The sequence below is a fragment of the Muscardinus avellanarius genome (assembly GCF_963383645.1).
Source record: "Muscardinus avellanarius genome assembly, chromosome: 9".
Classification (NCBI taxonomy): Eukaryota; Metazoa; Chordata; class Mammalia; order Rodentia; family Gliridae; genus Muscardinus; species Muscardinus avellanarius.
Genome location: NC_137795.1, coordinates 13,291,437 through 13,318,538, shown reverse-complemented (window position 1 = coordinate 13,318,538; position 27,102 = coordinate 13,291,437). Strand labels below are relative to the sequence as shown.

The following is a 27,102-nucleotide window of genomic DNA, read 5'->3' as shown; positions in this document are numbered from 1 at the left end:
CCAGCAGGCCTTGCCCTCAGCCCCACCCACTGCCCAGCCTGGGGCCCCCAATCTCCTGATGTGGATCCATCCATCCCCGCCGCCCTTCAGCATCCCTTTCCTGCATCTCTGGACATCTCGGCCACTGTCCCCGCCTTCTCCCAGAAGCCTTCCCCATCTCAGCTGGGAAGGATTCTTCTAGCAGCTCAGGGAAATATCAAGGTGGCGTCTCTGACTTCTCTCTCTTCACACGTCAAGGTCCGTCTGTCAGGAAAGCGTGTTCATTTGCTCCCTCAGAAGCCCCATCTCCACACCTGTCCCCTGCCCCAGCAGGGCTTTGTTCACCTCCAGGATGACCTCTCCTCAGAGCCCTCTACCTCCCCCATGGCCCATTCCCCAGGGCAGGGGATAGATTCTTCCAGAACAAGTCAAAAGCCCTCACTCCCCTGTGCTGACTCTCCAGAGCTGGCTCCTTTTGCACTCCAAGTAAAGCCAACGTCCTCAGTCCCCTCTCCTCAGTGCCTCTGGCTTCAGCCTACTGTCCCCACCGCCCATTCTGGAGGGCGCTTCTCTCTCGGCTCCTTGCACCCCACTCCTTCTTCAGCTCTTCTCTCAGCTCCAGAGCCTCTATCATGGCCTTCCTTCGATTCCTTGAGGGAGCACCACCTTCCCAGTGAGGCCCACCCTGAGACCCACTTAAAAAGACAGGTCCTTAGGAGCCGGGTGGTGTTGCACACTTAAAATTCCAGTACTTGGGAGGCTGAGACAGGAGGATCTGGGTTTGCAGCCAGCCTCAGCTACTTAGTGAGGCCCTCTGCAACTCAGTGAGACTCTGTTTCAAAATAAAGAATAAAAAAGTAAGGCTGGGGGTGTAGCTCAGAGGTAGAATGCCCTTGAGTTCTATCCCCAGCACCACAAAAAATTTAAAAATTCAAAATCCTACCTTTCTGCAGGATTTTCTCACTTCTGTGGCCACTGGTCACTGTTCCTTATGAAGTATAATCTCCAGGAGCACAGGGTTCTCCCTCGACATATCCCTGTGCCTGGCATGTGGAGGCTACTCAGCGGATATTTATGACTACGCAGAGGAGGCACTTAGTCTCCTCGGCCCCGGTGACCCACACGTTGCTGCGCTCCAGGGGTGCATTTGGTATCTGAGTCCAGTGGAGACGAGAGGCTGCCTCTGCCTCCGTTTGCCAGGGGAGTAAACAACTTTCCAGCTGAATCCCAGGTGCAGAGATACAAGCTGGCCCCTCTGGCTGAGCACAGCAGGCCGGTTACGGTGCTGTGCAGTGCTGCCCCGTGCAGCTTTGGAAGCAGAGGACTAGAACATGGTTCCTGCAAAGCGGACAGGGAAATGTACCTGTAACGCTCAGAGGGTGCTCGGACCCAAGAAGCTCCTGCAGAAACGGCTCGCCACAGAGGGACTGCCTCACGACCCCCTAATCCGGCCATTTCCACAACAGCCTTTCCCCCCTGCCCAGCTGTTTGTCTAAGTGTGCGAAGTTTCCTTCTAGATTAAGATCTGTTTAAAGTTGGAGGCAGTGTTGTCGGACTTCTTTGACCCTGATGTGACAAGGGTGCATGTTTGTTTTGTGGGCTCTGGCGGTTATGTTACATAAAGATGGTAGGATTGGAAGAGAGATGTCTAGGGCTGGCCCTGCCTTTTGCCAGCTCTGAGAGAGGACAGCTCCTCCCTGAAACCTCAAATGCACATTTGCCCAAGGTCGGGTCGTGTCATTCTTGTCTGTCAGTGTTGGCAGGCAGGAGGCCGGGGAACATGGCTGGGCAGAGGCAGAGGTGTGGGAGAAGGGTTCCTGTGTTCAGGGACGGGTGATAGCAGCACCCAGGTCAGGGTAGAAAGTGCAGTCTTCCAGGAAGAAGACCCTGCACAGCACCTGTTGCTGACACCCGCAGGGAAGGGCCTCACCTCTACCCTCCATGTGTCTTCTGGGCCTGCAGGGTGCCCTGACCCGCTTTCAAAGGCTTCTCCACCAGGTATCACTGGACATGTGCTGCCGCCAGCTCCCCTGGCCAGCCCTGCTTCGAGGACTCCGCTCAGCACCAGCTGGACACCAGGGCTCCCGACATTTTCTTCTCAGCAAGATGGCTCAGCAACTGCTGTGACCAGTTCCTCGTGACACTGACCGTCTCCAGCAGTGGCCGGAACTCTTCTGAGACGCAGGTGTTTCTGTCCACCCACCCTGCCTCGGCCTTCAGGTACGCCCGCCTTGAGTCCCAGGTAGGAAGAAGCTCAGGAAGGGGCAGGAGACTTGGGTCCCACTCTCAGCGGACCTCAGAAGCTTCTGACGGCCTGAGAAGGCCGGCTCACGCCAGCAGTACATGCCACATGGTCCATGAGGCGCGCTTTGTTGTTCAAGCTGCGATGTCACCCCCGAGCCCACACAACACAGGGCCAGCCAGGCTATTCAAATGCCCACATGCATTTGAATGGGCCAGAGAACCCACACATTGTTTCCTAAGGTATCGACCCGATTCACCCATTCCAGAGTCACCCACATCTCCTGGATCAGCTTTAAAGACATCTACATCAACTGGAATGAGGAACTTTCTCTCCGAGCTGTGTGTGAAGACTGTGGGGGAATGCCGAATCTTTCTTATTCCTGGCGTCTCTTTTTAGTCAATGCAACAGAAAAGACTAGGATGGAAGGTAAGGGTCTCGGATTTATTTTGTTATCCCAGAAGAGCGCAGGACTGTTTTGAGATTTGGGTCTGAGCAGCGTGTCTGCCCTGCCTTTCCCTGTGGATGTTTTCCCTTTTACCCCCCAGAAGACAGGGCACCCTATTTATCTTCCTTGTCCCCAAGTTCAACACTCGCTTGGGCAGTTTTCTTAGCTTAAAGCCATAGTAAGCTATTGAAAAGGACTCATGTGACATGCTCTTTGGTGGACCTGTCCCTGTGATACTATGAAGTCTATATTTGAAAACACCTGGGAGTCTTCACGGTGCCTGTGTCTTTTGTATGCTAGTGCACTGGTTGATGGCTGGCGGCCCCCAGGTAGCTGTGGGATGGGGGCCCATCACCATTAGATCAGTGGGATTAGAGAACTGGGACTCTCAACCCCAGTCGAGCACCAATGGCCAGTGATTTAATCAAGCACGCCTATGCAGTGGAGCCACCAATAAAACCCAAAGGATAGACCATACAGCCAAATAGGTGGGGTCCCAGGTACCCAGGGCGCACACAGAAGCTCTGAGCCTCTTCACACACATCTTGCCCCATGCATCTCTTCCTACCTAGTATATCTTTTAATAGCCTGTGTTTGGGTTGCCATTCTCACATCCATGATCTGAAGACCTGACCATGTCACTTAGAGGAGATTTGTTTTCTTACAGTTTCAGGTTCAGTCCATGTGAGGCCTGGGGCCACGGATCTCAGGACATGGTGGTGGGAGGGAGAGTACAGGGCTGTGCACCTTACATCATGAAGGCTGGAAGCAAAGGAAAAAGTGGAGGGGAGGAGGAGCCATATGTAAATCCCCAAGGCCACAAGCCCAGGGACCTTCCTCCAGCCACACCCTATGGGCCTAGGTCACCACCCAGATGGATTTATCCACCCCCATGACTCCATTTTATCAGCTCCAAACCTTAATAAGCAAGCTCTTTAAGGAACAATTACATCTAACCATAACACTTTCTAATGAACCAATAAATCTAAGTGAAGCCCGGGGTGGTGCAAACGCTTGTAATCCCCGCATTTGGGAGGCTGAGGCAGAGGATTGTGGTTCTTGGACAGCCTCAGCTGCTTAGGGTGTACCTTTGCAACTCAGACCCTGTTTCAAAATAAAGAATAAAAAATAGAGCTGGGGGTATATCTTGGAGGTAGAATGCCCCTGGGTTCCATCCCCAGTACCGCAAAAAAAAAAAAAAAAAAAAAAAAAAAGAAGAAGAAGAAGGAGGTTCCGACAGCATTGGTTGGCAAGAGCAGCTCAGAACGTGTGTGGGAGGTGGGCCTCTGGTGGTATGCATTTCAGGTAAGAATTGCAATACACATAAAAGGCTTTGCCAGGGTTGTATATTATCTTTGTGTTGCTGGGGAGTCATACTGGGTCATAATGGCCTCCTGCCTCATGTTTCCCTTGGACTAACGGATTGTGTGACTTTTTTCTTGCCAAATTTAAGTACTTTCTCATACTACTTCAGTGTGGTGATGGGGCTAAGTAAAATAAAATGATATGTAAAATAAATAGTGGTAGAGCTAAAGAAAATAGTGTGTAAGAGTGTGCCAGGTGTTGGGCTATAGGACCCATGGTGCCTGTGAGGCACTTAGGAGTTAGGCTGAGTTCCCACATGGCGATAGCTGTGACCAGGGAGCCAGTTCCAATGGCAAACAGAGCCGCTTTGTTTGTGAGCTGGCAGCTGGCTGCTCCAGCAAAGCTTCTGCCAAGCCCCTGCTGGCCTTCTGCCATTTTTCTAATTATTAATCTGTCCAATGGGGCCGCACAAAGCTTCCATAGACTAGCTCCAAGTACAGCTGGCCTCAGAGGCCCAGGGGACATCGAGGGCAATTGTGCCTCTCTTGTAGGAGAGGTGTCCCAAAACTTTTTTAGGTGCAGTGAATTTTCCCAACAAATGAAAGCCCAAGCTGATGGATTCCTTATAGTAGAAACATGTCCAGTGGTTAAACTTTCAGCAAGGAAAACCAGGCTCAAATAGAAGCATCCTAAAGAACTGGTTATCCCAAGGTCAAAAGAAACAGCTGACTGTTGGCACGTCACTTATATGTCCGTGGCTATTTTTGTTTGTGTGTTTCTTTGACATTGATGCTTGGTCATTGATTTCAACAATGACTTTTAGCATCCGTATACTAGACCCCACTGTCAGGGAAGGGAGTGGGAATTGGGAGAAACACCTTAACGTGCATGAAACCCGTGCTGCAGGTAAACAAGACATAGCCCACTCCCCCTCCAGCCAGGTCCTCACGGAGCCTGCAGGGAGCAAATTCCAGGTAAGATGTCCTCAGGCCTCTTGGCCCACCTACACGTTTGCAGTAGTGTTGGCCTCTGCCCTCCAGATGAAACTCACTTCACGGCTTTATCTCCCAAGTGCAGGGGTTCAAAATCAGGCCAGATTTGTTTAAAGCAGAGCATTCTTATTATACATGTAGACTGTGTGTGTGTGTGTGTGTGTGTGTGTGTGTGTGTGTGTGTGTGTTTGTGTTACTGGGAATGGAACTCAGGGGCATTTTACTTCTGAGCTACACCCCCAGCCTGATTATTTTTTATTCTTTATTTTGAAACAGGGTCTCACTGAGTATTATCTGAGGCTGGCTGGGAACCACGATCCTCCTGTCTCAGCCTCCCGAATGCTGAGATTATAAGCATGTGCCACCATGCCCTGCACCTGTAGACTTTTTAGAAGCAAATGCTTTTATCGCCGGGTCCAGAACTTTAGTGTTTTGTCGCCTGTGTTTCAGTTCCCTTCTGCAGTGCCGTGGGGCTGCTGGGAGCCTCAGCACTCCGGCCCATTTGGGAGTTTTCAGAGTCAAATCTGCTGGCCACCCAGGCCACCAGGACAACAAAAGCAGATTCCAGTGGAACGTCCATGTTGTCCACAAGGGACCCTTCACCCATGACCCACAGCCTACCTGGCCTTTCAATTACTGGGACCACCTCTGTGGAGCCTATGGTCAGTGGCCAAGGGGTTCCTGCAGCTGGTGACCCAGAAGCCCTTTGGGAGCTTGCTGAAGATGGGCCACTGGGCTCAGAGCCAGGGTTCCTTGGTGAGGGAGCCCCAAGCACAAGCCCTGAGGAGAGAAGCTGGCCCTCACCTGCCTCCTCGCCTGCCCTGAATGGTAAGTCCCTCGGTCTCTACAGGCCTCCCTCAGATCTGGACAGCTGCTGCCCTGGGAATAGGCGCATCTGGCTCAGGCTTGAAAGCAAGTGCCGGTCGCCCTTGAACCAGAGGGCGCTGGGTTCACACCTACTAATTGCGGTTCTCGGTGACATGTTAAGGCTTCCTTCCATCTAGATTTCGAAGCCTATTACAGTGATATCGAGGAAGCAGTGCCATCCCAGGGAAGACAGCCAGGTGGGTGACAGAGCTTCTGTGATTAATCTCTCTGCAAGTGCCTGTGGTCAAGCTCGTAGCTCTCAGCTCTCCCTCTCCACACCCTGCTCCAGGATCTAGACTCACACGCCTCCCCTTTACACCGGGGCCACTGGGAGCTCCCCAGAGCCCAAGGAAAAGTTTCAACTCCAGCATAGCACAGCCTTGCCCAAACCTTTATTGCTATCTCATGCATGTCTCCATTTCTTGTACCTTGTGGTCCACAGGCCACGGTGGCCATTGGCCCAGCAGTAGGGGTTCTGACTCCTCAGGTTCATCATAGAGTCCTCTGCCCGAAAGACCCCCCCTCAGCCCTCTCTGCAGGGTACCCACCTGCCGAGTTTCTTCCTCACAGATCTGTTCTACATCCCAGTGTCAGTAGACTCTCAGGCTAGTGATGGCCCCCTCCAGCCTAGTGTGTTTTCTCCTACCTGTTTAAAGCAGATGGCACCTCGACCTGTCAACTCTGTCTCTTCCCCCCTTCCTTCAAGGAAAGCTTCCATGGTAAACTTATCTTTGTATCCCCCAGAGCTATCATAGTACCCAGCACATCAGCATCCAAGGAGTGTGTTATCCATGAATAGGTGGTCAGAGAGTGCTTTATCTGTCTATCTGGTGAGCAGATGAATGGGCGTGGTTGATTTATCTCTCAGCGGCATAGCGGGATGATGAGTGAACAATTTGTGTCTCTGTCTAATGAATAGATGTAGATGACCAGAGGATGATTTATCTATCCGATGGATAGGTAGATGGTTTGTCTCCTGAGCAGATGGATGATGAACGAATGATTTATCTATGGAATGAATAGATGGGGAGAGAGCTTGTCATTCTTCTAAATCAGTACAGTATTTTCTTTCTCTGGTTTCTGTTTTATTTTGAGGGTGCTAGTGAGCAAACCCGGGTGTTTTCTACCACTGAGATATATCACAACCCTTCTTATTTTTTAGAATGGGGGTCTCGCTAAGTTACCTAGGCTGGCCTTGAACTTGTGATCTACCTGCCTCAGTCTCCCTGAGTAGCTGGGATGATAGGCGTGCGGCACCACGCCTGGTGGTAGGATTAGGTACTGATTTCAGGGGGCTCTGAGCTCTGGAGTGGTCTCTAGTTGCTAGGCTCCTGGCCCTAGAATGATTAAGAAGAGGAATGTTACCTCTCAGAGTGTCAGGCCTGGACTAGGTAGGCATGTCTGGCTCTGGACTGGGTAGTTTGAATAGCAAAAACTTGCTCCTGGCTGGGTTCTTGTTGCTATTGCCTGGCTATAATCCCAGTACTTGGAGGTTGAGACAGAAGGATCCCAGGTTCAAGGGCAGCCTCAGCAATTTAGCAAGGCCCGCAGCAATTTAGTGAGGCGCAATTTCAAAATAAAAAGAAAATAGGTCTGAAGGTGTAGGTCAAAACTGGAATGCCCATAGATTCAATTCCTAGTACAAAAAAACAAAAAAGGATTGGAGGACGGTACTACACCAAGTTCTGTGGGGGGGGGGGGCATGCGCACGTGCATGTGCATGTGAATGTATCACTTAGAATTGCACTATGATGTATAATAACAATGCATGAAAGAAAACATATAAAAAATTGGCTAGCTCAGAAGCAGTAGTGTCTCCTTAGCCAGGAAGGTATCATTGCTCTTATGTTTACTTTGTTTTTAGTATCAAAACATAAAAATTTACAGTACGCATAGACCTGTTTTAGGCCCTACATTTACATTCGCATTGGGTATTTAATAAATAACTGAATGGACAAAGAAGAGATATACCTTTTTATTGCATTCTAAAAAATGTTCTTCTTGACAGGAGTAATTGTAACCCCTTCACATCTGTCCATTTTAGCACCGCACCTTCTTTTGATGACCTTCATTTGAAGTCTTTCTGTCTCCTTCTCACCTAAGGGCCCTCCTGCCATCATTCCTGGGCCGGGTGGCACAGTGGTCTCTGTCTCGCTGCCTCTGTCCCTGCTTCCTGCAGCAGGGAGAGGAGTTCCCGACCACAAGCCACATGGCCGCCTCAGCCAGTCCCTCTGGCCTCCTGGCAGGTGCAGGACAGGCTGCAGGCTCTGACCTCCGATGTGCCCAGCCCCATGGCCCACGCTCTGCCCATACGCCTCTTGACTGTGCACAGATGACCACTCTCAGAGGCCTTCTCGCAGCCTGGAAACCTCTTCTTCCTGATCTTCCGATAGCTCGCACTGCCCAGGCTCTGAAGCCTCTCCATGGAGAGCACTCCCTGTCCTCCTGCCTGCAGAGCTCCCTTCCTTGCCCACCACGATTTCTCTGCAAATCTTGCTTTTCCTTCATCACACTTTCAGTACCTGTCTACACTGTCTGTGTGTTGCTTTATTTTCCTGACTCCCTCACTATGAAACTCTTGATTGCAAGGTCTGCATCTATCTAGTTCACACTGTCATCAGTTCCTAGACCTGCCCTAGTAGATTATAGTGAATATTTATAATGCATTTTTGTTGTTCTTAAGCCAGGGGCACTTGATCCACCCTCAGTATTGCTTCTGTGTGCAGGGGAGGCCCGGAAATGGGATAGGAAGGAAGGAAGTGAAAGAATGGGGGAGGGAGGAAGGAAGGGCCTGAATCACTAATTCTATGATAACAAAGTATGTTTCCTAAGCCAGGTGTGGTGGTGTACACTTATAATCCCAGTACTTGGGAGGCTGAGATAGGAGGATCACAAGTTTGCAACCAGCCTTAGGTACTTAGTGAGACCTTTTGCAACTTAGTGAGACCCTGTTTCAAAATAAAGAATAAAAAAATAGGGCTGGGGGTGTAGCTCGGAGGTAAAATACTCTTGGGTTCCATCCACAGTACCGCAAAGTATGTTTCCTGAATGCTTTATTGCTGAAGATGCCACTTTAGATGTGTGAGTCCAGCAGTAGTAGAAATAGTTTATTTTTTAATTGGTGCATTAAATCGTACATCTTGATGCAGTTCAGGGTGACACACATGTACACAACACTCGCTGAGCCCTCCCCAGTTCCCACCCATGCCCTCTCCCTCCCCTCCTTCCCATGCTCAGCACAGTGATTGGCTTTGGTAAGTTTGTACATGTACATCATGCCCATTGAGGAGTTTGCCTCTTCAAGTCTCCCTTTCCCTCCAACCTCCCTCAGTTAGGATCCTTCACTCCACTAAGGTTTCTTCCCCTTTGTCTGGAGTCCTTCCTCTGTCCCAATTTCTCCCTAGTTTCCACATATGAGGGAAATTATTCTACCTTTCACTTTTTGTGACTGACTAATCTCAGCAGAATATGGTCCAATTCCATCTATTTCCCTGAAAATGACATAATTTTGTTCTTATGGCTGAGTAAAATTCCACTGTGTACATATCTCATTATTTTGTAATCCATTCATCTGTTGATGGACACCTTGGCTGGCTTTATAGTTTGGTAATTATCAATTATGCAGCTATAAATATAGATATGCAGGCATTGCTATGGTAGTCTGGTTTCAATTCTTTTGGGTAGATACCCAGGAGTGGTATAGTTGGGTCATAATGATGTTGAACATTTTATCATATTAGAAATAGTTATTAGCATCAACATCGAATCTTCATGCTTTATGAGGAACAGGACGTTTGCTGCATCACCCTTAGACTTGGTTTATCATCTTAGGGAACAATACCAGCCCTCCAGAATCAGGACCGAGTGCAAGTGACGGAGATAACCTGGTGGGCCCCTTCCTCTCCAGGGGCAGAGCAGAGCCCATCCTCATGGTCGACTGGCCCAAGGCCCTGGTCAGCCAAACCGTTTTCCAAGGCTACACCTCATCAGGTACAAATGCACTTTATCTATCTATCTATCTATCTATCTATCTATTTTGGTGGTACTGGGGTTCCTAGAAACCCTTCTACTTCTGGGCTACACTCCCAGACCTATTTTTATACTTTTTAAATTTGGAAACAGGGTCTCAAGCCAGTGCGGCTGGCTTCGAACCTGTGCAATCCTCCTGTCTCTGCCTCCCAAGTGCGGGGATTACAAGCATGTGCCACCATGCCCAGCAAATGCACTCTTTTTGTCCTACAATTTGCAGCTATTTCAGAACATATTGCATTTCAGCCTTTCATTTCTTGGAAAACTTTTGGTGTAGTCAGCAAGTGTTTGGGGTTACCCCCTCTTTTCCTTCCCTCCATGGACCACACCAGGGGCCCCTTCCCCAAGGGCAGAGCTGGCTGCTTCTGCTCACCAAGAACCTGTCTGAGCAACGGGCATGCACCTCAGCAGGCACTCAAGCCTGGCGTCCACGTGTGCATGGCAGTTCACAGGGTGGACGAGCCTCCTGAGCTGTTCACATGAGTTGACCTAAGTGAAGCTGCCCCTGAAGAGCACTTGAGTCTATCTGTTTTTACTAACACAGTCATAATGATTTTGCCCTGTTCAGCTGCTGCCTCTCCTAGTAACACATGTAAGGCCACAGCTTATTGGCCTCGTGGGGAAGCGCTGGGCCTCACACTATTCTTAGGTGATTTCTACTTCACTTGTTTACTGAAACATTTGGAGAAGTGCTGTTGTAAATTTGTGATGTTTGAAGTCCAGCCCGGTTTACATCATTGATGTTATCTTTCGCATCTCAGGGTGAGTGGTGCAGGGTCAGCCTCCCCCTGCCCAGGAAGGCGTCTACTCAGAAGGGCAGCAGTTATACACAGATGAAGAATTTTTCATAAAAATATCATTCAAAGGCTTACAAATGACACTATGATTCCATAATCATACTTTAGGGATAAAGCGAATTCATAAAGTAGCAAAACTGAATGCTGACTCTATTATTATCAACGTATAAAATAAGATCTCACCACTTTTATTTAGGAAATCGGTGTCATTTCTGAGCCAGTGGTGACTGGGTCCCCCTCAGCACTGCCTCTGTTGGGTGGGGGGATGCCTGAAGATGAGGTTTCAGTTCTTTAGAGAAGGAAGTAACCCACACACTAGTGGCATTTCCAGATAGGACCAAGACACGTAGTCAGGACATGTCTACCCTATCACTGGAACAAGGGTGGGACTGCTGCCGGGACTCTGCCTGCTCTCCCGGCTCACAGTGACTGACTGCTCTTCCATGTGGCCACCTTCTCTTCTGTAGGTACCATGGAACCAGCTGTGACCATAAAACCATATTCTCTGAGCAGTGGAGAGACATATGTCCTACAAGCCACTGTGGGTAAGTCACGTCATCAGTTGTACTTGGTGTGGGGGAAATGAGAGGGTTTGAGTTTGCAACCATATCTTTTCCTAGAAATGACAGTCACTTCTCATTCCCATGGACACTTGCACCTGGCTCCTGACCCTTCCCTGCTTCCCTGATCTCCTGTTACAACTGCCCAGCACTCCCTTGCTTTGTGTCAAAGGACAGGAATAGGAAGTGGCTGAGTTCCTGTCATTTACTCTCCCTCACAGAATCAGACACATGTTTAGAACAAAATAAAGGCTGAAGAATTGCTGTTTGTTTGTTTGTTTTTAGTGCTGGGGACAGAACCTAGGTCTTCAAGCATGCTAGGCAAGTGCTCTTACCACCAAGCTACACCCCTTAGCTCTCTTCATTTTATCTTGAGAGAGAGTCCCACTAAAGTTGCCCAGATTGGCCTGGAACTTGCAATCCTCTAGCTTCAGCCTCCTGAGCTGCTGGGGTTGCAGGTGTGCATCACCACAGCTAGTTCGCCGTTCCCTCTCTTTAAATTACCTGTATATTTTATTTATGTTAGACAACTGAGTAAGTCAATTATTTTTCTGCAGATCTGCCAGTCATCTCTCTGTATATGTCCCTATGACCATATTGTATGCATTTGCTGTAAAAATGCCAGTACCGCTCTCTGTGACACCTCCTGTCCTCTGAGTGATGCTCATTGCCTGGTACTGAGGCTCATGTCTTATGTCAGGTTTGAGGCTGATGCTGCTGGTCTGGGAGCCCACTTTGAGAACTCCTGCTCTAGGGCTTATGCCTAAGAACTTTGCCTTCTGTGGCTGCAGGTCTCTAACAGCTCCATCCGCCTTTCTCTTAGCTTCAAAGCACAGCATTCTAGGCAAAGCCCAGCTGTATGTGACCGTCAACCAGGCTCCACAAGACATGGCCTGTCAGGTGCAGCCCCACCGTGGCCTGGAAGCACACACCGTCTTCGGCGTGTTCTGCATGTCAGGGAAGCCGGTATGTGGCAGCCCCTGGTATGTGGTAAAAGGCTGACTGACGTCTGCAGCAGCTGCTGAGGTGACAGTGAGCTCTGGGCTCGGCGCGCTGTGGCGCTCTGTGGGACGGCAGGCCTGGTCCTTCCCCTCTTCAGACACTGGCCTGCACTTGCCTGTCGGGGAGTTGCTCAGGGGTGAATGGGGCCTCACCCACTAGCGAGAGCTGGGGAGTGTGGCCCCAGTTTAGAAAGCAAGGAGGACTCGCTTGTTAGAAGCCACAGCTGGCCACTTGGGGCTGAGGTCAGAGCTGCACCCACAAGCAGGTGTTGGGGGACTCCGAGGAGCCCCCATTCCCACCGCACGACTCTTGACACCAACTTGACCTCCCTCTCCTTGTCTGTGAGAAGGTCACTGTGATTCACACAGTGAAGTTTTATGAGGCTTAGAGGAGAAGGTATGTGTATGGGGACCAAAGCTTCCTCCTGAGGGCGGAGGCTCCCACCTAACCACTTTTGCCCCGTCCTCCCCGCCCGCTCGCTGTGGATACCCCGGTCCTGCCTCTCTGACCCACCCATGGCACTCTTCCTCGGAAGCCGTCCTCGTTCTCAGGAGCAGCCAGGCCCTCATCTTGTTCTAAGGACCTCTGCCTCAAACACAAAGAGCCTGTCCCCTTTCCCCTCGGCTGCTCTTCAGGTCTGCTCAATGGCTGCAGCTGGGTCTTCTTCACCCCAAGGGGTCCAGGGCAGCCTGACTCATGATTTTCAGAAGCATGCAGGTCAAGGAGAGCTAGCGGACCCCAATGAGGGCTCCTGATTCGCATGAGAAGTCCTTTGGAGTGGGGAACAGGAGCATCTGCAAACCAGGAGTTCCCTCCTCTCTGGGGCAGCTGAGGACCATACTCAGTAGATTGCCACCCTGTTCCTGGCTACAAAATATATCCTCAAGTACAATGAAGGCTGCAGGTGTGTGTGTATTTATTGGTGATACCTTTTACATTTTTGTCTGTTTTCCATGGATTGGATCATAGGACTTTCGTTATGAATTTAGTTACCGAATAGGAAACTCCTCCAAACGCACCCTGTACCATGGGAGAGATACTCAGTATTATTTTGCACTGCCAGCTGGCGAGCCCTCGGACAAGTACAAAGGTGAGTCACTGTGCGACTGGGTTGCTGGTTTTGCCTACCCATGGCTCTAAACACTTTCTCTTGGTTTCCAGGAACTAAAAATTGGTAAAATTATGTGTCTAGGAATGTGTGTGTGTGTGTGTGTGTGTGTGTGTGTGTGTGTGTGTGTGTGTGTGTGGTACTGGGGATGGAACTTTCTATCTCCAGGCTACACTCCCAGACCTATTTTATATTTTATTTGGAAACAGTGTCTCACTAAGCTGCCAGAGCCTAAGTAACTGAGGCTGGCTTCAAACCTGCTGCAATCCTCCTGTCTCGGCCTCCCAAGTACTGGGATTACAAGTGTGCACTGCTACACCTGGCTGTCTAGGAATTAAGTGTTTATTCACCTCTGCAAGTTTAATGTTTTTTTTTTTTTTAGGTTGATTACATTTTCATGTAGAAAGTACTCTCATGAGTAGGTAGTCTTTATAGCTAAAGTTTTAGCTGAAAGGTAATGTAGATAATAAAATGCCAAAAATATATTTCATATAAGTTAAATATTTGAGATTAAGATATTCATTATTGCTAGGTGCAGTGGCATATGCCTGAAATCCCAGTACTGGAGAGGCTAAGAGGATCACAGGCTCAAAGACAAATTCAGCAACTTAGTGAGACTCAGCAACCTAGTAAGACCCAGTTTCAAAACAAAAAATAAGCCGGGCGTGGTGGCACACACTTGTAATCCCGGCATTTGGGAGGCTGAGACAAATGGATTGTGGGTCACGGACAGCCTCAGCTACTTAGGCCCTTTGCAACTCAGTGAGACCCTGTTTCAAAATAGAGAATAAAAAAGTAGGGCTGGAGGTGTAGTTCAGTGGTAGAATGTCCTGGGTTCTATCCCCAGTACCAGAAAATAAAAATTAAAATAAAAAAGGGCTGAGAGTGTAGTTTGTAGTTAGAATGCCCCTTGGTTCAATTCTCAATATTTAACAAAAATGATATATCTTATTTATTAATGGAATGCATCCTATCTGGAAAATTAGACATTTACTATAGATAAAAGCAAATCAAGCCAGGCGTGGTGTTGCATGCTTGTAATCCCCGCGCTTGGGAGGCGGAGACAGAAGGATCACGCAGGTTCAAAAGACCCTGTTTCCAAATAAAAATATACAATAGGTCTGGGAGTGTAGCCCGGAGGTAGAAGGGTTCCATCCCCAGTACCACAAAAATAAAATAAAATAAAATAAAACCCCGATAAAGAAAATGTGGGATGAAGGGCTGTTGAATTTGCGAGTTTTAATTCCTGTGTTAGCCATTTTTCCGTTACTATAACAAATACCTGAGAAAAAAAAACTGGAAAGAAGAAAGGTTTATATTGGCTCACATTTTTTAATTTTTCAGTCTGTGAATGACTGGCTCAGTGCTTTGGCCCTGGGGTTGGCGGCACTGTGCATCATGGAGTGAGTGAGTTGTAGAAGAGGCCTGTTTATCTCATGGTCAGACACAGAGAGAGAGGAGGAGGAGCAGCCAGGATCTCTATGTTCTCACTGAGTCCATGCCCCCAGGAACAGGAGGGCCTCTCACTAGACCCCTCCTCTTAAAGGTTCCACCACCTTCAAGTGACAATACCTGGGGCCTAAGCCTTGAACTCGTGGGCCTTTGGAGAACACCCCAGATCTAAGCCACAGTAATCCCCAGACGAAGAGTCCCATGGTGTCAGAACTTTCCGCCCCAATCCCTGTCCCTGAGGCCCTGTGCAGTCCTACACCAGCCCTGGGGAAGTGGCCTAGCTGAGCATGTGAGGCCTGTGAGCATTTAACACACAGTCTGGATATACACACCTACAGTGGATAAAGTAGTCTCTGAGGTGACTGTTGGTTTTATTTTGTTTTAAACTTCTGTATGATGCTATTGTGTAGGTTAAAGTTGAGAGTCTCTAATCTAGAAGCTTCTTTGGGGCTGGTGAGATTATTTCAGCTCAAAGTCTGAACTAGTTCATGCATCAGCTGTATTTAAATTTCACCACTCCTTGAAGTCTGATAAAAGTATTTTCTTCCTGAAACCTTGCCTGCCACCTCCAATGGCATGTGCTTCTAGATTGAAGTCCAAGGGGGCAATGCTTTTCCGAGCAGGGTGCTTTGTGAACTATGTAGGCATTTTCTGCCTTGTAGCATGATGACTATTTTCCCATCTGAGCGAGAGGCTTCATGAAGTCAAGCAGCGAGACTGACTAAAACAGTAGACATTGGCCAAATGGATGCAGGTGGCTTTCATGATCCCACCTCTCCATAAATCACCCTCTGCTTCCAGACACTTTTCTTCTAATGCATGCTCACCCCAAGTTCTCCTCTTCTGATGGAGGGAGTGTGCAAAGTTAAATAGAACCTGCCTCAAACTTTATACAAAATTAAATGGAATCTTGCCTGGAACTTCCTTCATCTCTACATTCTCCAGTTCATTTCCTAGAACCAACATGGCCGCAGTGGGGATATTAATTAAAACTAGAGCTTTAAGGGAACTACGTTGTCTCTTCTGACTCAGAATCTTGAGGACACAGTGGAGCCCAGGATTCACTTGTAAACAGGCTTCTCAGTTATTGGATGCAAGTGTCCAGAGACCATATCTTAAGAAGCTCTAACCTCCAAAATTAAGTTCCCAACTCCTTCGCCTTGGGCTTCAGGCTAAGGGTGTGGTGAAGACACCCAAGGTGCACATGTGTGTTGGTCTTCTGTGGGTCACACGTCTGTCCTGTGGCCCTCACCATGTGATCATTGCCTATACTCTGAGCTCATCTGCTGGTTTCCTCAGCACACCCCCACACACCTTTCTCACAGGAAGTAATTCCTAGGTCCCAGCAGGACCATTTCCTGCCATGTTCCTGTGTCTTCATGAAAACTTCCTCTTAGTCATTATTATTCTCCACCTTTATTCTAGACCTGTTAAATCTGTGCAAATCCCTTAAGAACTGGTTGAAGTCCCCCAACCTTTAACGGCCCATTGTAGAGACTGCATTCCCCTCTCTGGGCTCCCATGGACCCGGTGTCCCTGTGCTTTGGCACTCCTCATGCTATTAGAGGACAGGGGCATGCTGGAGGGCAGGGAAGCTGCTGCTCACCCACGACATTGACACTACCACAGCCCATGGCTCTGCAGCTCAAATGAATGGCTAAGGAAACACGTGAATGAATGGGCCCCTTCCCTGACACCTGCAGCACACACAGTGGTGGCTCCTGCCTGTAGCTCTCTGACACCTCCCATTTCCCTGTCTAAATGATGCTCACTGCCTGGTGCTGATGCTTGGCTTCTATGTCAAATGTGAGTTCTCAGAGGGTGGGAGAACCTCAAGGTTTGCTCCCCTGGCCTTATTTTAGCATCCCTTATAGCAACCATATGCCCAGCAGAGATTCTATTTACTGTTGATATCCACAGTGTGGACATCATTGGGGATGCAAAACCGCTTGCATTTAATCTCATCCTGAGCTGTGCCAGGGCTGAGCCTGTCCAGGGCAGCCAGTGTGTGAAGAGGCGTCTCTGTAGCCACAGGGTGACCCACCTGTTCTCTTTCCTCGCAGTCATGATCTCTACTGAGATCACAGACGGCAAAGGCTCCAAGGTGCAGCCATGCACTGTGGCGGTGATCGTGCTGCCCCGTTTCCATGGGAACGCCTGCCCGGATAAAGACCTGTGAGTACCACAGCAGCACATAGACATCTAGAGAGTAATGTCTACATTTCCTCTGAGTTGAAAACAAGGGGGAGATATGGCAGGGAGTGAACTCCCCTGCACAGGATGGCGGCAGCAGAAGGCAGGGCGCTGTCCCCGCGGTCCTCCCCACTCACAGCTGCATGATGTTTGTGCACGTGCTTCAGAGCACTTTCTTCTTGTTTGGAAACAGTTTTATTAAAGCATCATTTACATATTTTATAGTTTACCCCCTAAGAACATGCACAACAATTTGAGTTGTGTGACCTTCCACACAATCTGGGTGTAGAACATCTTCTTTGTAAAATATGTTCATTATTCTTATAGTAACTCCTCTATCCTGCTACCCAGCTTTTTCCTCTCGCAGCTGCCCCCATGATGTTTCTGCTCAGATTCAGTGTGTGTGTGTGTGTGTGTGTGTGTGTGTGTGTGTGTGTGTGTAGCTTGGCTTCCTGTGGTCTTGGTCTGTACTAATCACTTGTTGGTCAAATGTGTGCTCAGGCATGTACGCCTAGTGCCCACAAAGCATTTTTTAATTAATTGGACTTTCTGTTTTACACATTTGAAAACTGAGGCTCTGTTACTCTGTTAACTGGTGTTCACAAGCTCATGCAACAAAGAAACTGCACAGCAAGGGCTGGAACTGGCCTCTGAATTTATGCCCAGGGCTATTTCCAGGACACTACATTGCCTTTCCAAATACAAATAATTGAAATATGCCATTTTAAAATAAGTGAATAAATACCCATTTATTAAAATCTGAAGTCAGTAGCTTGTGATTTCACATTGAACCACGAGTACAGGCCATGCTCTATTGTGAGTGTGGGCACAGTGAACAACTTAGAACTGGCAGGATGCTGTGGGGCTTGAGCCAGCTGGTGCCTCTGTAGTGTTGTATCTTTATCTGGCTCTGCACTGCATTCCTTCATCGCTGCAGTGCTTCAGTGTCAGTGTTTGTTGGTGCTTTTATATCTGTGTTTATTGATAGTTCTGATTCAGTGTCTGTTGGATTCTTGTGCCCTTTTCAGTTCTGATGAAAATTGTTTTTATAGTATTTTGGTCCAATGTCCTACTGCATCTTTTTAGAGTTTCATCTGCACAGACCAACTCAGCTTTGAATGATCCTTTCTTCCCTGACCTACCCCCAAAACAAATTCCATTCCACCCTTGGTGGGCAGGGTAAAAAGTCTCACAGTGTGTTTGGAAAGTCATGATAACTCTCGTTTTTTCTATAGATATAATTCCAGCCTGAAAAACCTGTCTACCCTCCAGCTGATGGGGAGTTACACGGAAATCAAGAACTACGTCACGATGATCGCCACAATCCTCAGTCGTCTGGCTAAGGAGAGTGGAAGTGCTCTGTGCAGCCAGTGGTCACAAATGCAAAATGCATTTATTTCTTCAGTATGCAAGTTAGATTTTGCATATCAGGTATGGCCCAGAGATGGGTGAGGTCACTGTCTGCAAACCTGTGTCAGGTCATAGGGTCTATGCATAGTTGGCTCCCAATAAGGGGTCATGCTCTTCAAACACAGACACAAACCAGGTGGGTGGCCAACTTGACTTTTATACCCAGCTGTAGTTTCCCACTTGTTTGCATGCCTCACAAGTGGATGCTGCTGGTTTATCACTGAAAAAACTGCTCAAAGTTAGTCCTCATTACAGCCAATTCTGCTAATGTTTTTATAAATAACAATTACCTGAATCTGATCTAACTTGATCTTGTTAACAACAATATCCTAGAGAGTCAAAGTCATGATTCTGTGCTGCTTCTTAAGAAATAATCACATAGTTAAGGGTCACTGTCCTTGCTCAGAGCATTTCTACAACTTTGTCTTAAAATGGTGACTCGAGAACATTCACGTCTGCAAAGAACACGTCTCGTTTCATTAAAAGATCTTTCACTTGAACTAATGGCTTCCCTTCCTCTTCATTCTCTCTGATTCTTTTTCAAAATCTCACTGAGTTCTCTCCCTTGCTTTTTTCCCTCCTCGTGCCAGTTTCCTGAAGGGATCTGTGAGGTCAGCCATGGGTGGGCACAAAGATGTGCTGGACTGACAAGAAAACTTGAGACCAAGATGGTGGTTTTGCTAGAGAAGGTCTGACCTCTAGGTTTTCTCTTGGCTGAAAAGCATAAGGTCTATTCTATGTGTACATAAACAACTGCAACTAAATTAATAAACTTTTCTTTCTTTGTATGTTTGTTTGTTTGCTTCTGCTGGTCAGGAAGAGATTGTTAATTCTGTTCTTATGCTGAGAGGCCTTATAAACTTCCCCAGTAAGGTAAGTGCTACCTCTTTCAATCTGTATTTCCTGCTTTTTTGCATGACTGTGAGGGCCATGATCAGTTCCTCTAGAATACACTGTTTAGAGTTAAAGATTGACACTTAAATTAGAAATATTACTTTCTCCGAAGAATTCATTTAAATGGCATTGTCCATCTCCATTTGTGGCTTTCATTTGTACAGAAATTTAGAAACTGAATGTAGAAATGGATAAAAACAAGTCCTATCCACACTATGAATCATTTGGGTGAGGGACTTTTTTTTGTTTTGTTTTTGTGGTACTGGGGATTTAACCCAGGGACATTTCTACCTCTGAGCTACACTCCCAGTCCTATTTTTTATTTTATTTTATTTTGGAACAGGATCTTACTAAGTTTCAGATGGCCTTGCTAAGTTTCTGAAGTTGGCTGTCTCCGCCTCCCAGGTCCTGAGATTGCAAGTGTGTACCACCATACCTGGCTTACTGGTTATTACTAATGCATGGTATTGAGTTTTCCAACTCAATACCACACTTTTTTTTACTTGGAGTTGAATATAATTTTTATTTTATTGGTGCATTGCAATTATATTTGCTGAAGGTTGATGAAGCTGTACAACTGTACTATTTTCTCTACTTTGTGTATGCTTGAAAATGACCACCCATCAGAGTTTAGAAAGAGAGAGAAAAGTAGGATATAGCTAGGTAAAGAAAGAGTAAAGATTTTGCAAGTGAGAGGAATATCATAGCACCAGGAAAAAGCCTTGGTTATTAGAAAACAGTAAGAATTCAAGGTGGCTAAGCACATAACACACATGGATGATAGAGACTGAGGCCTGGGAGGGAGGTGGGAATCAATTTGTGGAAGGATTTGTTAAGCGGTTTTCAGGGTTCAAATCAAGTAGCATCTTAAAGTGTAAAGTGCTGTGGAGGGCCTTTATTTTTCCTTGGTCACTTTATGAGCTGGAAGGTGAATGTCAGAGACACCACGGTTACTGAGGAAGCCAGGCAGTAATCACACAGGGACCAAAGTGGGCTTGATCCTGTTCTCTTGAGCTCAAGTTCAATCATTTAATCCTAGTAATAACGAAAGAGGCAACAGCGTAGGCATCATGGGCCTGGAAACATTATTAGCATGTCTCCTTTTATGCAGTTGAGCTTTCTGAGCGCAGTCCACATCCTCAAGTTCGCCCGGACACTCCTTGCTGGTAGCCAGCTCTCCAGGAGGTTTGTGGTTGACAAGGGACTTGGCCTAGAACTTGTCCTTCTAATCTCCGGAGTCTGGGAAGCGTCTGAACAAGAGGGATTGAACAATGCGGACTATCTACGAGAAGGAGGAATGAAGGTCATCTCAGATGTACTGCTGGTGAGTAAGACTTCTCCACCCATAAAAACGCAGCGGCGGGGCCAAGGATGCCGCCCAGTGGTACAGCGCATGCCCGAAGTGCAAGCCCTGCATCAGTCCCCAGCACCAATGACGACAAAGCAGCTGCCCCCTTCCCAGATGCTAACCCGTGTTTGTAACCCCTTCTCACAACCGAAGATAGGGGTTCCTAAAGAACTATGTTTATGATTCCGGGTGGCAGTCTAATATTTGAAAATAATTGTTTTAAATTATAAACACTTTGTGGTAATACTGTAATATTCCAAGGCTTTGATAGATTTTTTGAGTGTGATGCTTGGGATTGAACCCAGAAGCATTCTACCTCCAAGCTACACCCCCAGACTATTTTTAATTTTTTTTAAATTTGGAAACAGAGACTTATTAAACTGCTGACAGCCTCACTAAGTTGCTGAGACTGGCTTTGAACCTTCAATGTTGAGACTGGTTTTGAACTTTCAATCCTCCTGTTTCAGCCTCCCAAGTACTAAGATTACAGGGATCTGCCACCATGGCTAGCTTCATAGATTTTTATTTGGAGTATTTTTTAAAATGTTTACTTAGAAACATCATATTTCAGGATATTGAAGTTTAAGTTTATTTAGCTTATTTCTGCTGTGATAGCTTTGGAGATTTATCTGAGGTTGTTTGTTGGTTTCTTGCTTTTAATCTTATGAAGTGGCCAACAACTTCAGAAAGCAGTAAGCCTATAGACGGGCTCCTGTTTTACTTCTGCTGACTATCATCCCTCCCTCCCTTCCAGGGCTGCTGGTTTACTTAGCTGATAGTTATTGAAATATTTGAAAAATTAGAAAGTAAATAAGGATTCATTTTTTAATCTGGTAATTATACTCATTACACATGAGCACATATAAAAATATTGCTTGTATACCACCTTGTATTGAGCCCTAAGGCCCTGTGCTTATGAGAGCTATCAAGTCTCTAGGTCTTAAAAAGCAATCCTGGTATTAAAACTCTCTTTTGAGCCAGACATAGTGGCACACGCTTGTAATCCCAGCACCTAGGAGGCTGAGACAGAAGGATGGTAGGTTCACGGCCTCAGCTACTTAGTACTGAGACCCTGTACCAATCACTCTCTGAATGTATGCCTTTTAATATGATATATATAAAAATAAAAAAATGAAAAGGATAAAAGATAAGGCTAGGGGTGGAGCTTGGAAGTAGAATGTCCCTGGGTTCAATCCCCAGTACTGCAAACAAACAAAATTTCTCTTTTGATGGGCAAGGAATCCCCAAGAGGCATCACAGCTGTTTAAAAGGATAGTCTTCAGACACAAAGGAAAACAGTTTGTATTTTACTGTTATGTGCTCTCTTAGGTTCTTATGTCAAAGCCTTCACTCGGGCAAAGGAGCAATCCGATGTAACTTTACACAGGTTATGGCGTAATGATCCTCACCTCGGCCTGGTCTGCACTCAGGACAGTTTACTAGGCCGCCTGCAGCCGTCCAACCCGCCGCATTGTGTTTCAGGGCTGTCTCTCGTCGAGCCAGGAGCCTCAGCTGGACCTGAGGGCTGGGCAGATGGCGTTCCGGGTCCTCCTCCATCATGACCTCCGGAGCTCCATCCAGACCCTGGGCTCTGCCCGTGTGCACTTACCTGGGGACCTGGCTGGGCAGAGTCCTGCTCAAGAGGGAGTGCAGAGCTCGTGCTATGTGAGCCAGCTCATGTTCTTCAAGAAGAACTCCTTTCCAGGGGGACAAGCTCCTGAGCAGGTAGGGGGAGGTGACCGGCCACTTCAGTGGCCATTTCACAATTGCAGCAACTAAGCTTTGATGGTAAAAAGAAAAAGTAGGTTGGCACGTTGGTACCTGTTTTTAGTTCTGAGGGGGGCCTCTTAGAATCCCTGGGGATTCTAAGGGGTTGCTATCTATACACCTCTAGGAGGATCAGTTTCTCCAGAAAAATCTCAGCAAAACTAGGTATCCTAAGGATCTGGGCAACTGGTCCATTCAGTATTTTCTATGGGGACATTTTTGTTTGGGGAATGGACACTGGAGATTTAACGCAGGGGCATTCTTCCTCTTGAGTTACACTTCCAGCCCTTTTGTGTATGGGAGGGGTGCTGGGGATAGAACCCAGGGACATTCTACCTCTGAGCTCTACCCCAGCCCACTTTTATATTTTTTATTTTTTGAGACAAGGTCTCACTAAGTTGCAGAGGGCCTCACTAAGTAATCTGCGATCCTCCTGTCTCAGCCTCCCAAGTACTGGGATTACAAGCGTGTGCTACCACACCTGGCTTTATTTTTGCCTTATTTATACCAGCCCTTTTTATTTGTCATTGCAAAACAGAGTCTCCCTAAGTCGCTGAGAGTGTCGCCATATTGCTGAGGCTATCCTTAAACATCCAACCCACCTGTCTCGGCCTCCCAAGTCCCGGGACTCCAGATGTGTGCCACCATACCTAACTCCTATGGGAATTTTTAATTCACTGTCAGAGAATGCAAGGCCAGACTAAGTGAGGGCGTGCGGTACAGTTACCCGCCATGGTCAGTTTTGCTGGTTCCTAAAATCAAAAGCCAAAGTCAGCTGAATGCAACCTGGGGGAGGGGCTGCTGGGGTCCACCAGAACTGTCCCTCCTCCACTGTGGGCACACGTAGGCTGAGCCCAATTCGATCCAGGAAGTCCAAGAGATGTGCCCCAGACACTTGACACCTCTGTAGATATCTGCTTCAAACTCTAGATTCAGAGACAAAGTTCTTCAGGATTACGACAAGTTGGGAAGTACAGAGAGATCACATTCTCTGTATTCTCTGTCTTAAACCTCCCAACCCAGGCTCCAGTACTTGGCTCGTTTGACCAGTCACCCAATACGTGTCTACCGAATGAATGTATAAATTAATGATGGGCACCTTATCGTAACCAAAAAAGTACTCAGAAAGTGCTTTCTTCATTTTTAGGGAACTAGAAATAGCTAATCAGCATATAAAAAGAATTCATATTCACAAGCAATAAAGCAACAGCAATTAAGTGATTTTTTAACTTACAAAAGTATACTTTAAAAAAATACCAAGTGCGGGGGTATAGGACTCACGACAAGGTGCCGGCTGGTATGAGCTTTCTGAGAGCGCATTGTCACAAGGCGCTGGGAGTTTCAGAAACTGCATCCTGTTCTTCCACTTGTAGAAAATGAGACGAGACTTCTTTGCAGCAAGATGTTCTGTTTGGCTTTGTTTGCTCAAAACAACAGTACTTATGATAACCCAGGTAGAATTCTATCTAATTGCTCAACAGAGTGATATAGTTCACTGGTCATTTAAGTAAATTTTAGTTTACATGGAGTCCATTAAAATTATATTCCTCTGGGAATTTTAGGAACTTTAGAAGGTTTTATGCACAACTATGGTTGGTGGCACACACCTGCAATCCTAGTACTTAGGAAGCTGTGACAGGTGATCACAGGTTTGAGGACAGTCTCAGCCCAGCCTGTACTCAGTACATAGGAATGGTTTGGAATTCATTGCCCTAAGCCTCGTTAAGTAGCTGAGGTTGTCTGCAAACCACAATCCTCCTGTCTCAGCCTCCCAAATGCTGGGATTACAAGCGTGCGCCTCCATCGCCAGGCGAGGTATGTGATTTTCCAGAATACAATGGCACCACCTCCAGTCTTTGGTTTCCTGCTTTTCCTATATGAATCAGCTGTGTTATTCATCTTCAGAGATGACCTTTGGTCCTCAGGTCGGTGATGTCCTGGGGCTCAGCCTCTTCAGCTGCTCCAGCAGGAGACCCATCCCCAGAGGTTGGCTGGCCACACCCGTGACTGTGGAGTTTGGGGAAGACGACGGCCAGGTAAGGACCTGCCTCACTATCTCTGCTTCACCTTAACTGCTCTGGCTGATTCTAAACGCACTTGTTTTTCCAAAGACCCTTTTGTTTAACCCTTTTTTTTTTTGATGACAGGACAATAATGAAAATAAAACGACATATATATTGTTTCGTGATAAGGTGAATTTCCATCAGTTTGTTGGGCTTTCCAGAAACCCCCAGGAGTCTCTCCAGATACAAATAGAATTGTCTAAGCCCGTTAGAAGAGCGTTTCCCATCATGCTGCTGGTAAGGTGTGTTGAGAGGGATTACGACTGGAGATAAGATTATATACGGCAAGGCATATCATCCTTAAGGTGGTCTGTGAACACATCAGTGAATTAAATTGTGTTTTTAAAGCAATAATGAGAGCCGGGTGTGGTGGCGCACGCTTGTAATCCCTGCACTTGGGAGGCTGAGACAGGAGGATCGCATGGGTTCGAAGCCAGCCTCAGCAACTTAGTGAGACCCTGTTTCCAAATAAAATATAAAATAGGTCTGGGAGTATAGCCCAGAGGTAGAAAGCCTCTGGGTTCCACCCCCAGTACCACCGAAAATAAAAAAATAAAAATAAAAATAAAAAATAAATAAAACTCTTTAAAAAAAATAAAGCAATAATGAGGCCCATTGTCCAAAGCAATTATGTTATGATTTTGCTTTTTAGACAGTAAGTTTCCATAGTTTGTGGGTTTTTTAAAGTCAGACTGTTGCCTGTCAATTGGAGTGGGAAACATCTCAATTATTAGTAATAATATGTATGATCTCATTTATTAATCTAATTGTCTTTTACCATAGAGATCTGGGTTTTCATATTGTATGGTTTTTTTTTTTATCTTTTTCCTCCTTTCTTGTGCAAAAGTAGAAAATGTGTTCAAGTGTATACATCTAAGAAAATTTGATAAATTAATTCTCTTTCTTACTGATGCTTAGTTTGTGAGTGTGGCCACATGAATTACCTAAGATTTTTTTTGTTTTGCTTTGTTTTTTGTTTGTTTGTTTGTTTTTGGTGGTACTGGGGTTCCTGGAAACCCTTCTACCTCTGGGCTACACTCCCAGACCTATTTTTTATATTTTTACTTGAAAATAGGGTCTCTTAAGCCAGCAAGGCTGGCTTCAAACCTGCGCAATCCTCCTGTCTCTGCTTCCCAAGCACGGGGAATACAAGCATGCGCCACCATGCCCAGCCATAGCATGATTTAATAAATGACTAGTGAAGCCGGGCATGGTGGCACATGCCTCTAATCCCACGCTTATAACATGGGAGGCTGAGACCAGAGGATCACAGCTTTGCAGCCAGCCTCAGTTACTTAGGCCCTCAGCTACTTTGTGAGACCCTGTTTCAAAATAAAAAAATAAAAAATAGGGCCAGGCATGGTGGCACATGCTTGTGATTCCAGCATTTGGGAAGCTGAGATAGGAGGATCGCGGTTTGCAGCCAGCCCCAGCTACTTAGTGAGGCCCTTTGCAACTCAGTGAGACCCTGTTTCAAAAAATAAAGAATAAAAAACAGGGCTGGGGTATAGCTCGGAGGTAGAATGCCCTTGAGTTCTATCTCCAGTACTGAAAGAAAAAAAAAAAATAGGGCTGGGGGTGTACCTTGGAGGTAGAATCTCCCTTGGTTTAATCCCCAGTACAAATAAATAAATAAATAAATAAATAAATAAATAAATAGTGAAAAGATTGATTGGGATCTTACACTGTAATTGCTGATGGAAAGCACAAGTTTGCAGAGTGCGTGGTGGTCTCTTCCTGAGCCTCTGTGTGTGTGGGGCTGTCTGGCAGAGACGCCAGCCATTCCAGCACACCACCTGAATAGCTGGGCCTCCAGGAGACCGGCTCGTGGGCAAGGCCGCATCATAGGCAGCTTCGGCACGCAGCTCTATTGAGTTTGGGCTTAATGGGCTCTCATGGTTTTAGCAATTGCGCTAAGCCCTCACAGGTCTGAAAGCGTGTCTTTTCTTACAGAGCTTGGATTTTAACTTCTTCAAGTCACACACCGAAAAAGGTTCAGAAACTGGTTCTGAGAAAACTCTTAGTCTGAGTCTGTCATGCTTGCTGTTCTCTATCTGCCAATCCCCAGCTCTGCTAGCAGGATTGGTGAGGTACTAACACAGATCCGTGTGTGCGACGGGGCCCGAAGATGGAGCCAGCACCGCTTGCCTTATTCCTACAAACTCTGCTGGTTCTTCTTCTTCCCGTCTTTTATTTAAGTTCTTATTTTTTAAAATGAAATAAAGGATGAAAGTGTTATGTAGAAATCTTTACTAAAAGGCCAACTGGTGCCATGGGATAAGCAAAGGGCACCTTTTTATTTCTTATTAATTTTTTAAATTTTTAATTATTTACTTATTTTTGCAGTAGTGGGGGTTGAACCCAGGAGCATTCGACCTCCGAGCCACACCCCCAGCCCTATTTTTTATTCTTTATTTTGAAACAGGGTCTCACTAAGTTGCGGAGGGGCTTGCTAAGTAGCTGAGGCTTTTTGCGAACCTGCGACCTTCCTGCACTTCAGCCTCCCAAGTGCAGGGATCACAAGCGTGCACCACCACGCCCGGCTAGAGGGGGACATTTTTGGCCTTCACTATCTCCTTGCAGCAAGAAGGAAGTATTTCATAAAATATGTCATGAAACTATTTGAGAGGAGAAAGCCGCCAGACA

The 27,102-nt window shown here is 46.9% G+C and overlaps 1 protein-coding gene across 1 annotated transcript in view; it reads left to right on the top strand.

The window, feature by feature from the left end:
* PKD1L1 (polycystin 1 like 1, transient receptor potential channel interacting) overlaps positions 1–27,102 on the top strand; it is a gene marked incomplete at both ends in the record, with an annotated part of 115,514 nt that overhangs the window by 21,449 nt on the left and 66,963 nt on the right. The window contains 16 exons of the mRNA XM_080701159.1: positions 1,978–2,199; positions 2,490–2,650; positions 5,417–5,656; positions 5,817–5,882; positions 5,971–6,030; positions 9,665–9,823; positions 11,127–11,204; positions 12,043–12,185; positions 13,191–13,311; positions 16,845–16,956; positions 18,210–18,405; positions 19,201–19,257; positions 20,390–20,602; positions 22,109–22,351; positions 24,319–24,429; positions 24,541–24,698. Coding sequence (XP_080557285.1) covers positions 1,978–2,199; positions 2,490–2,650; positions 5,417–5,656; positions 5,817–5,882; positions 5,971–6,030; positions 9,665–9,823; positions 11,127–11,204; positions 12,043–12,185; positions 13,191–13,311; positions 16,845–16,956; positions 18,210–18,405; positions 19,201–19,257; positions 20,390–20,602; positions 22,109–22,351; positions 24,319–24,429; positions 24,541–24,698 — 2,340 coding nt within the window. The remainder of the gene's footprint in view (positions 1–1,977; positions 2,200–2,489; positions 2,651–5,416; positions 5,657–5,816; positions 5,883–5,970; positions 6,031–9,664; positions 9,824–11,126; positions 11,205–12,042; positions 12,186–13,190; positions 13,312–16,844; positions 16,957–18,209; positions 18,406–19,200; positions 19,258–20,389; positions 20,603–22,108; positions 22,352–24,318; positions 24,430–24,540; positions 24,699–27,102) is intronic.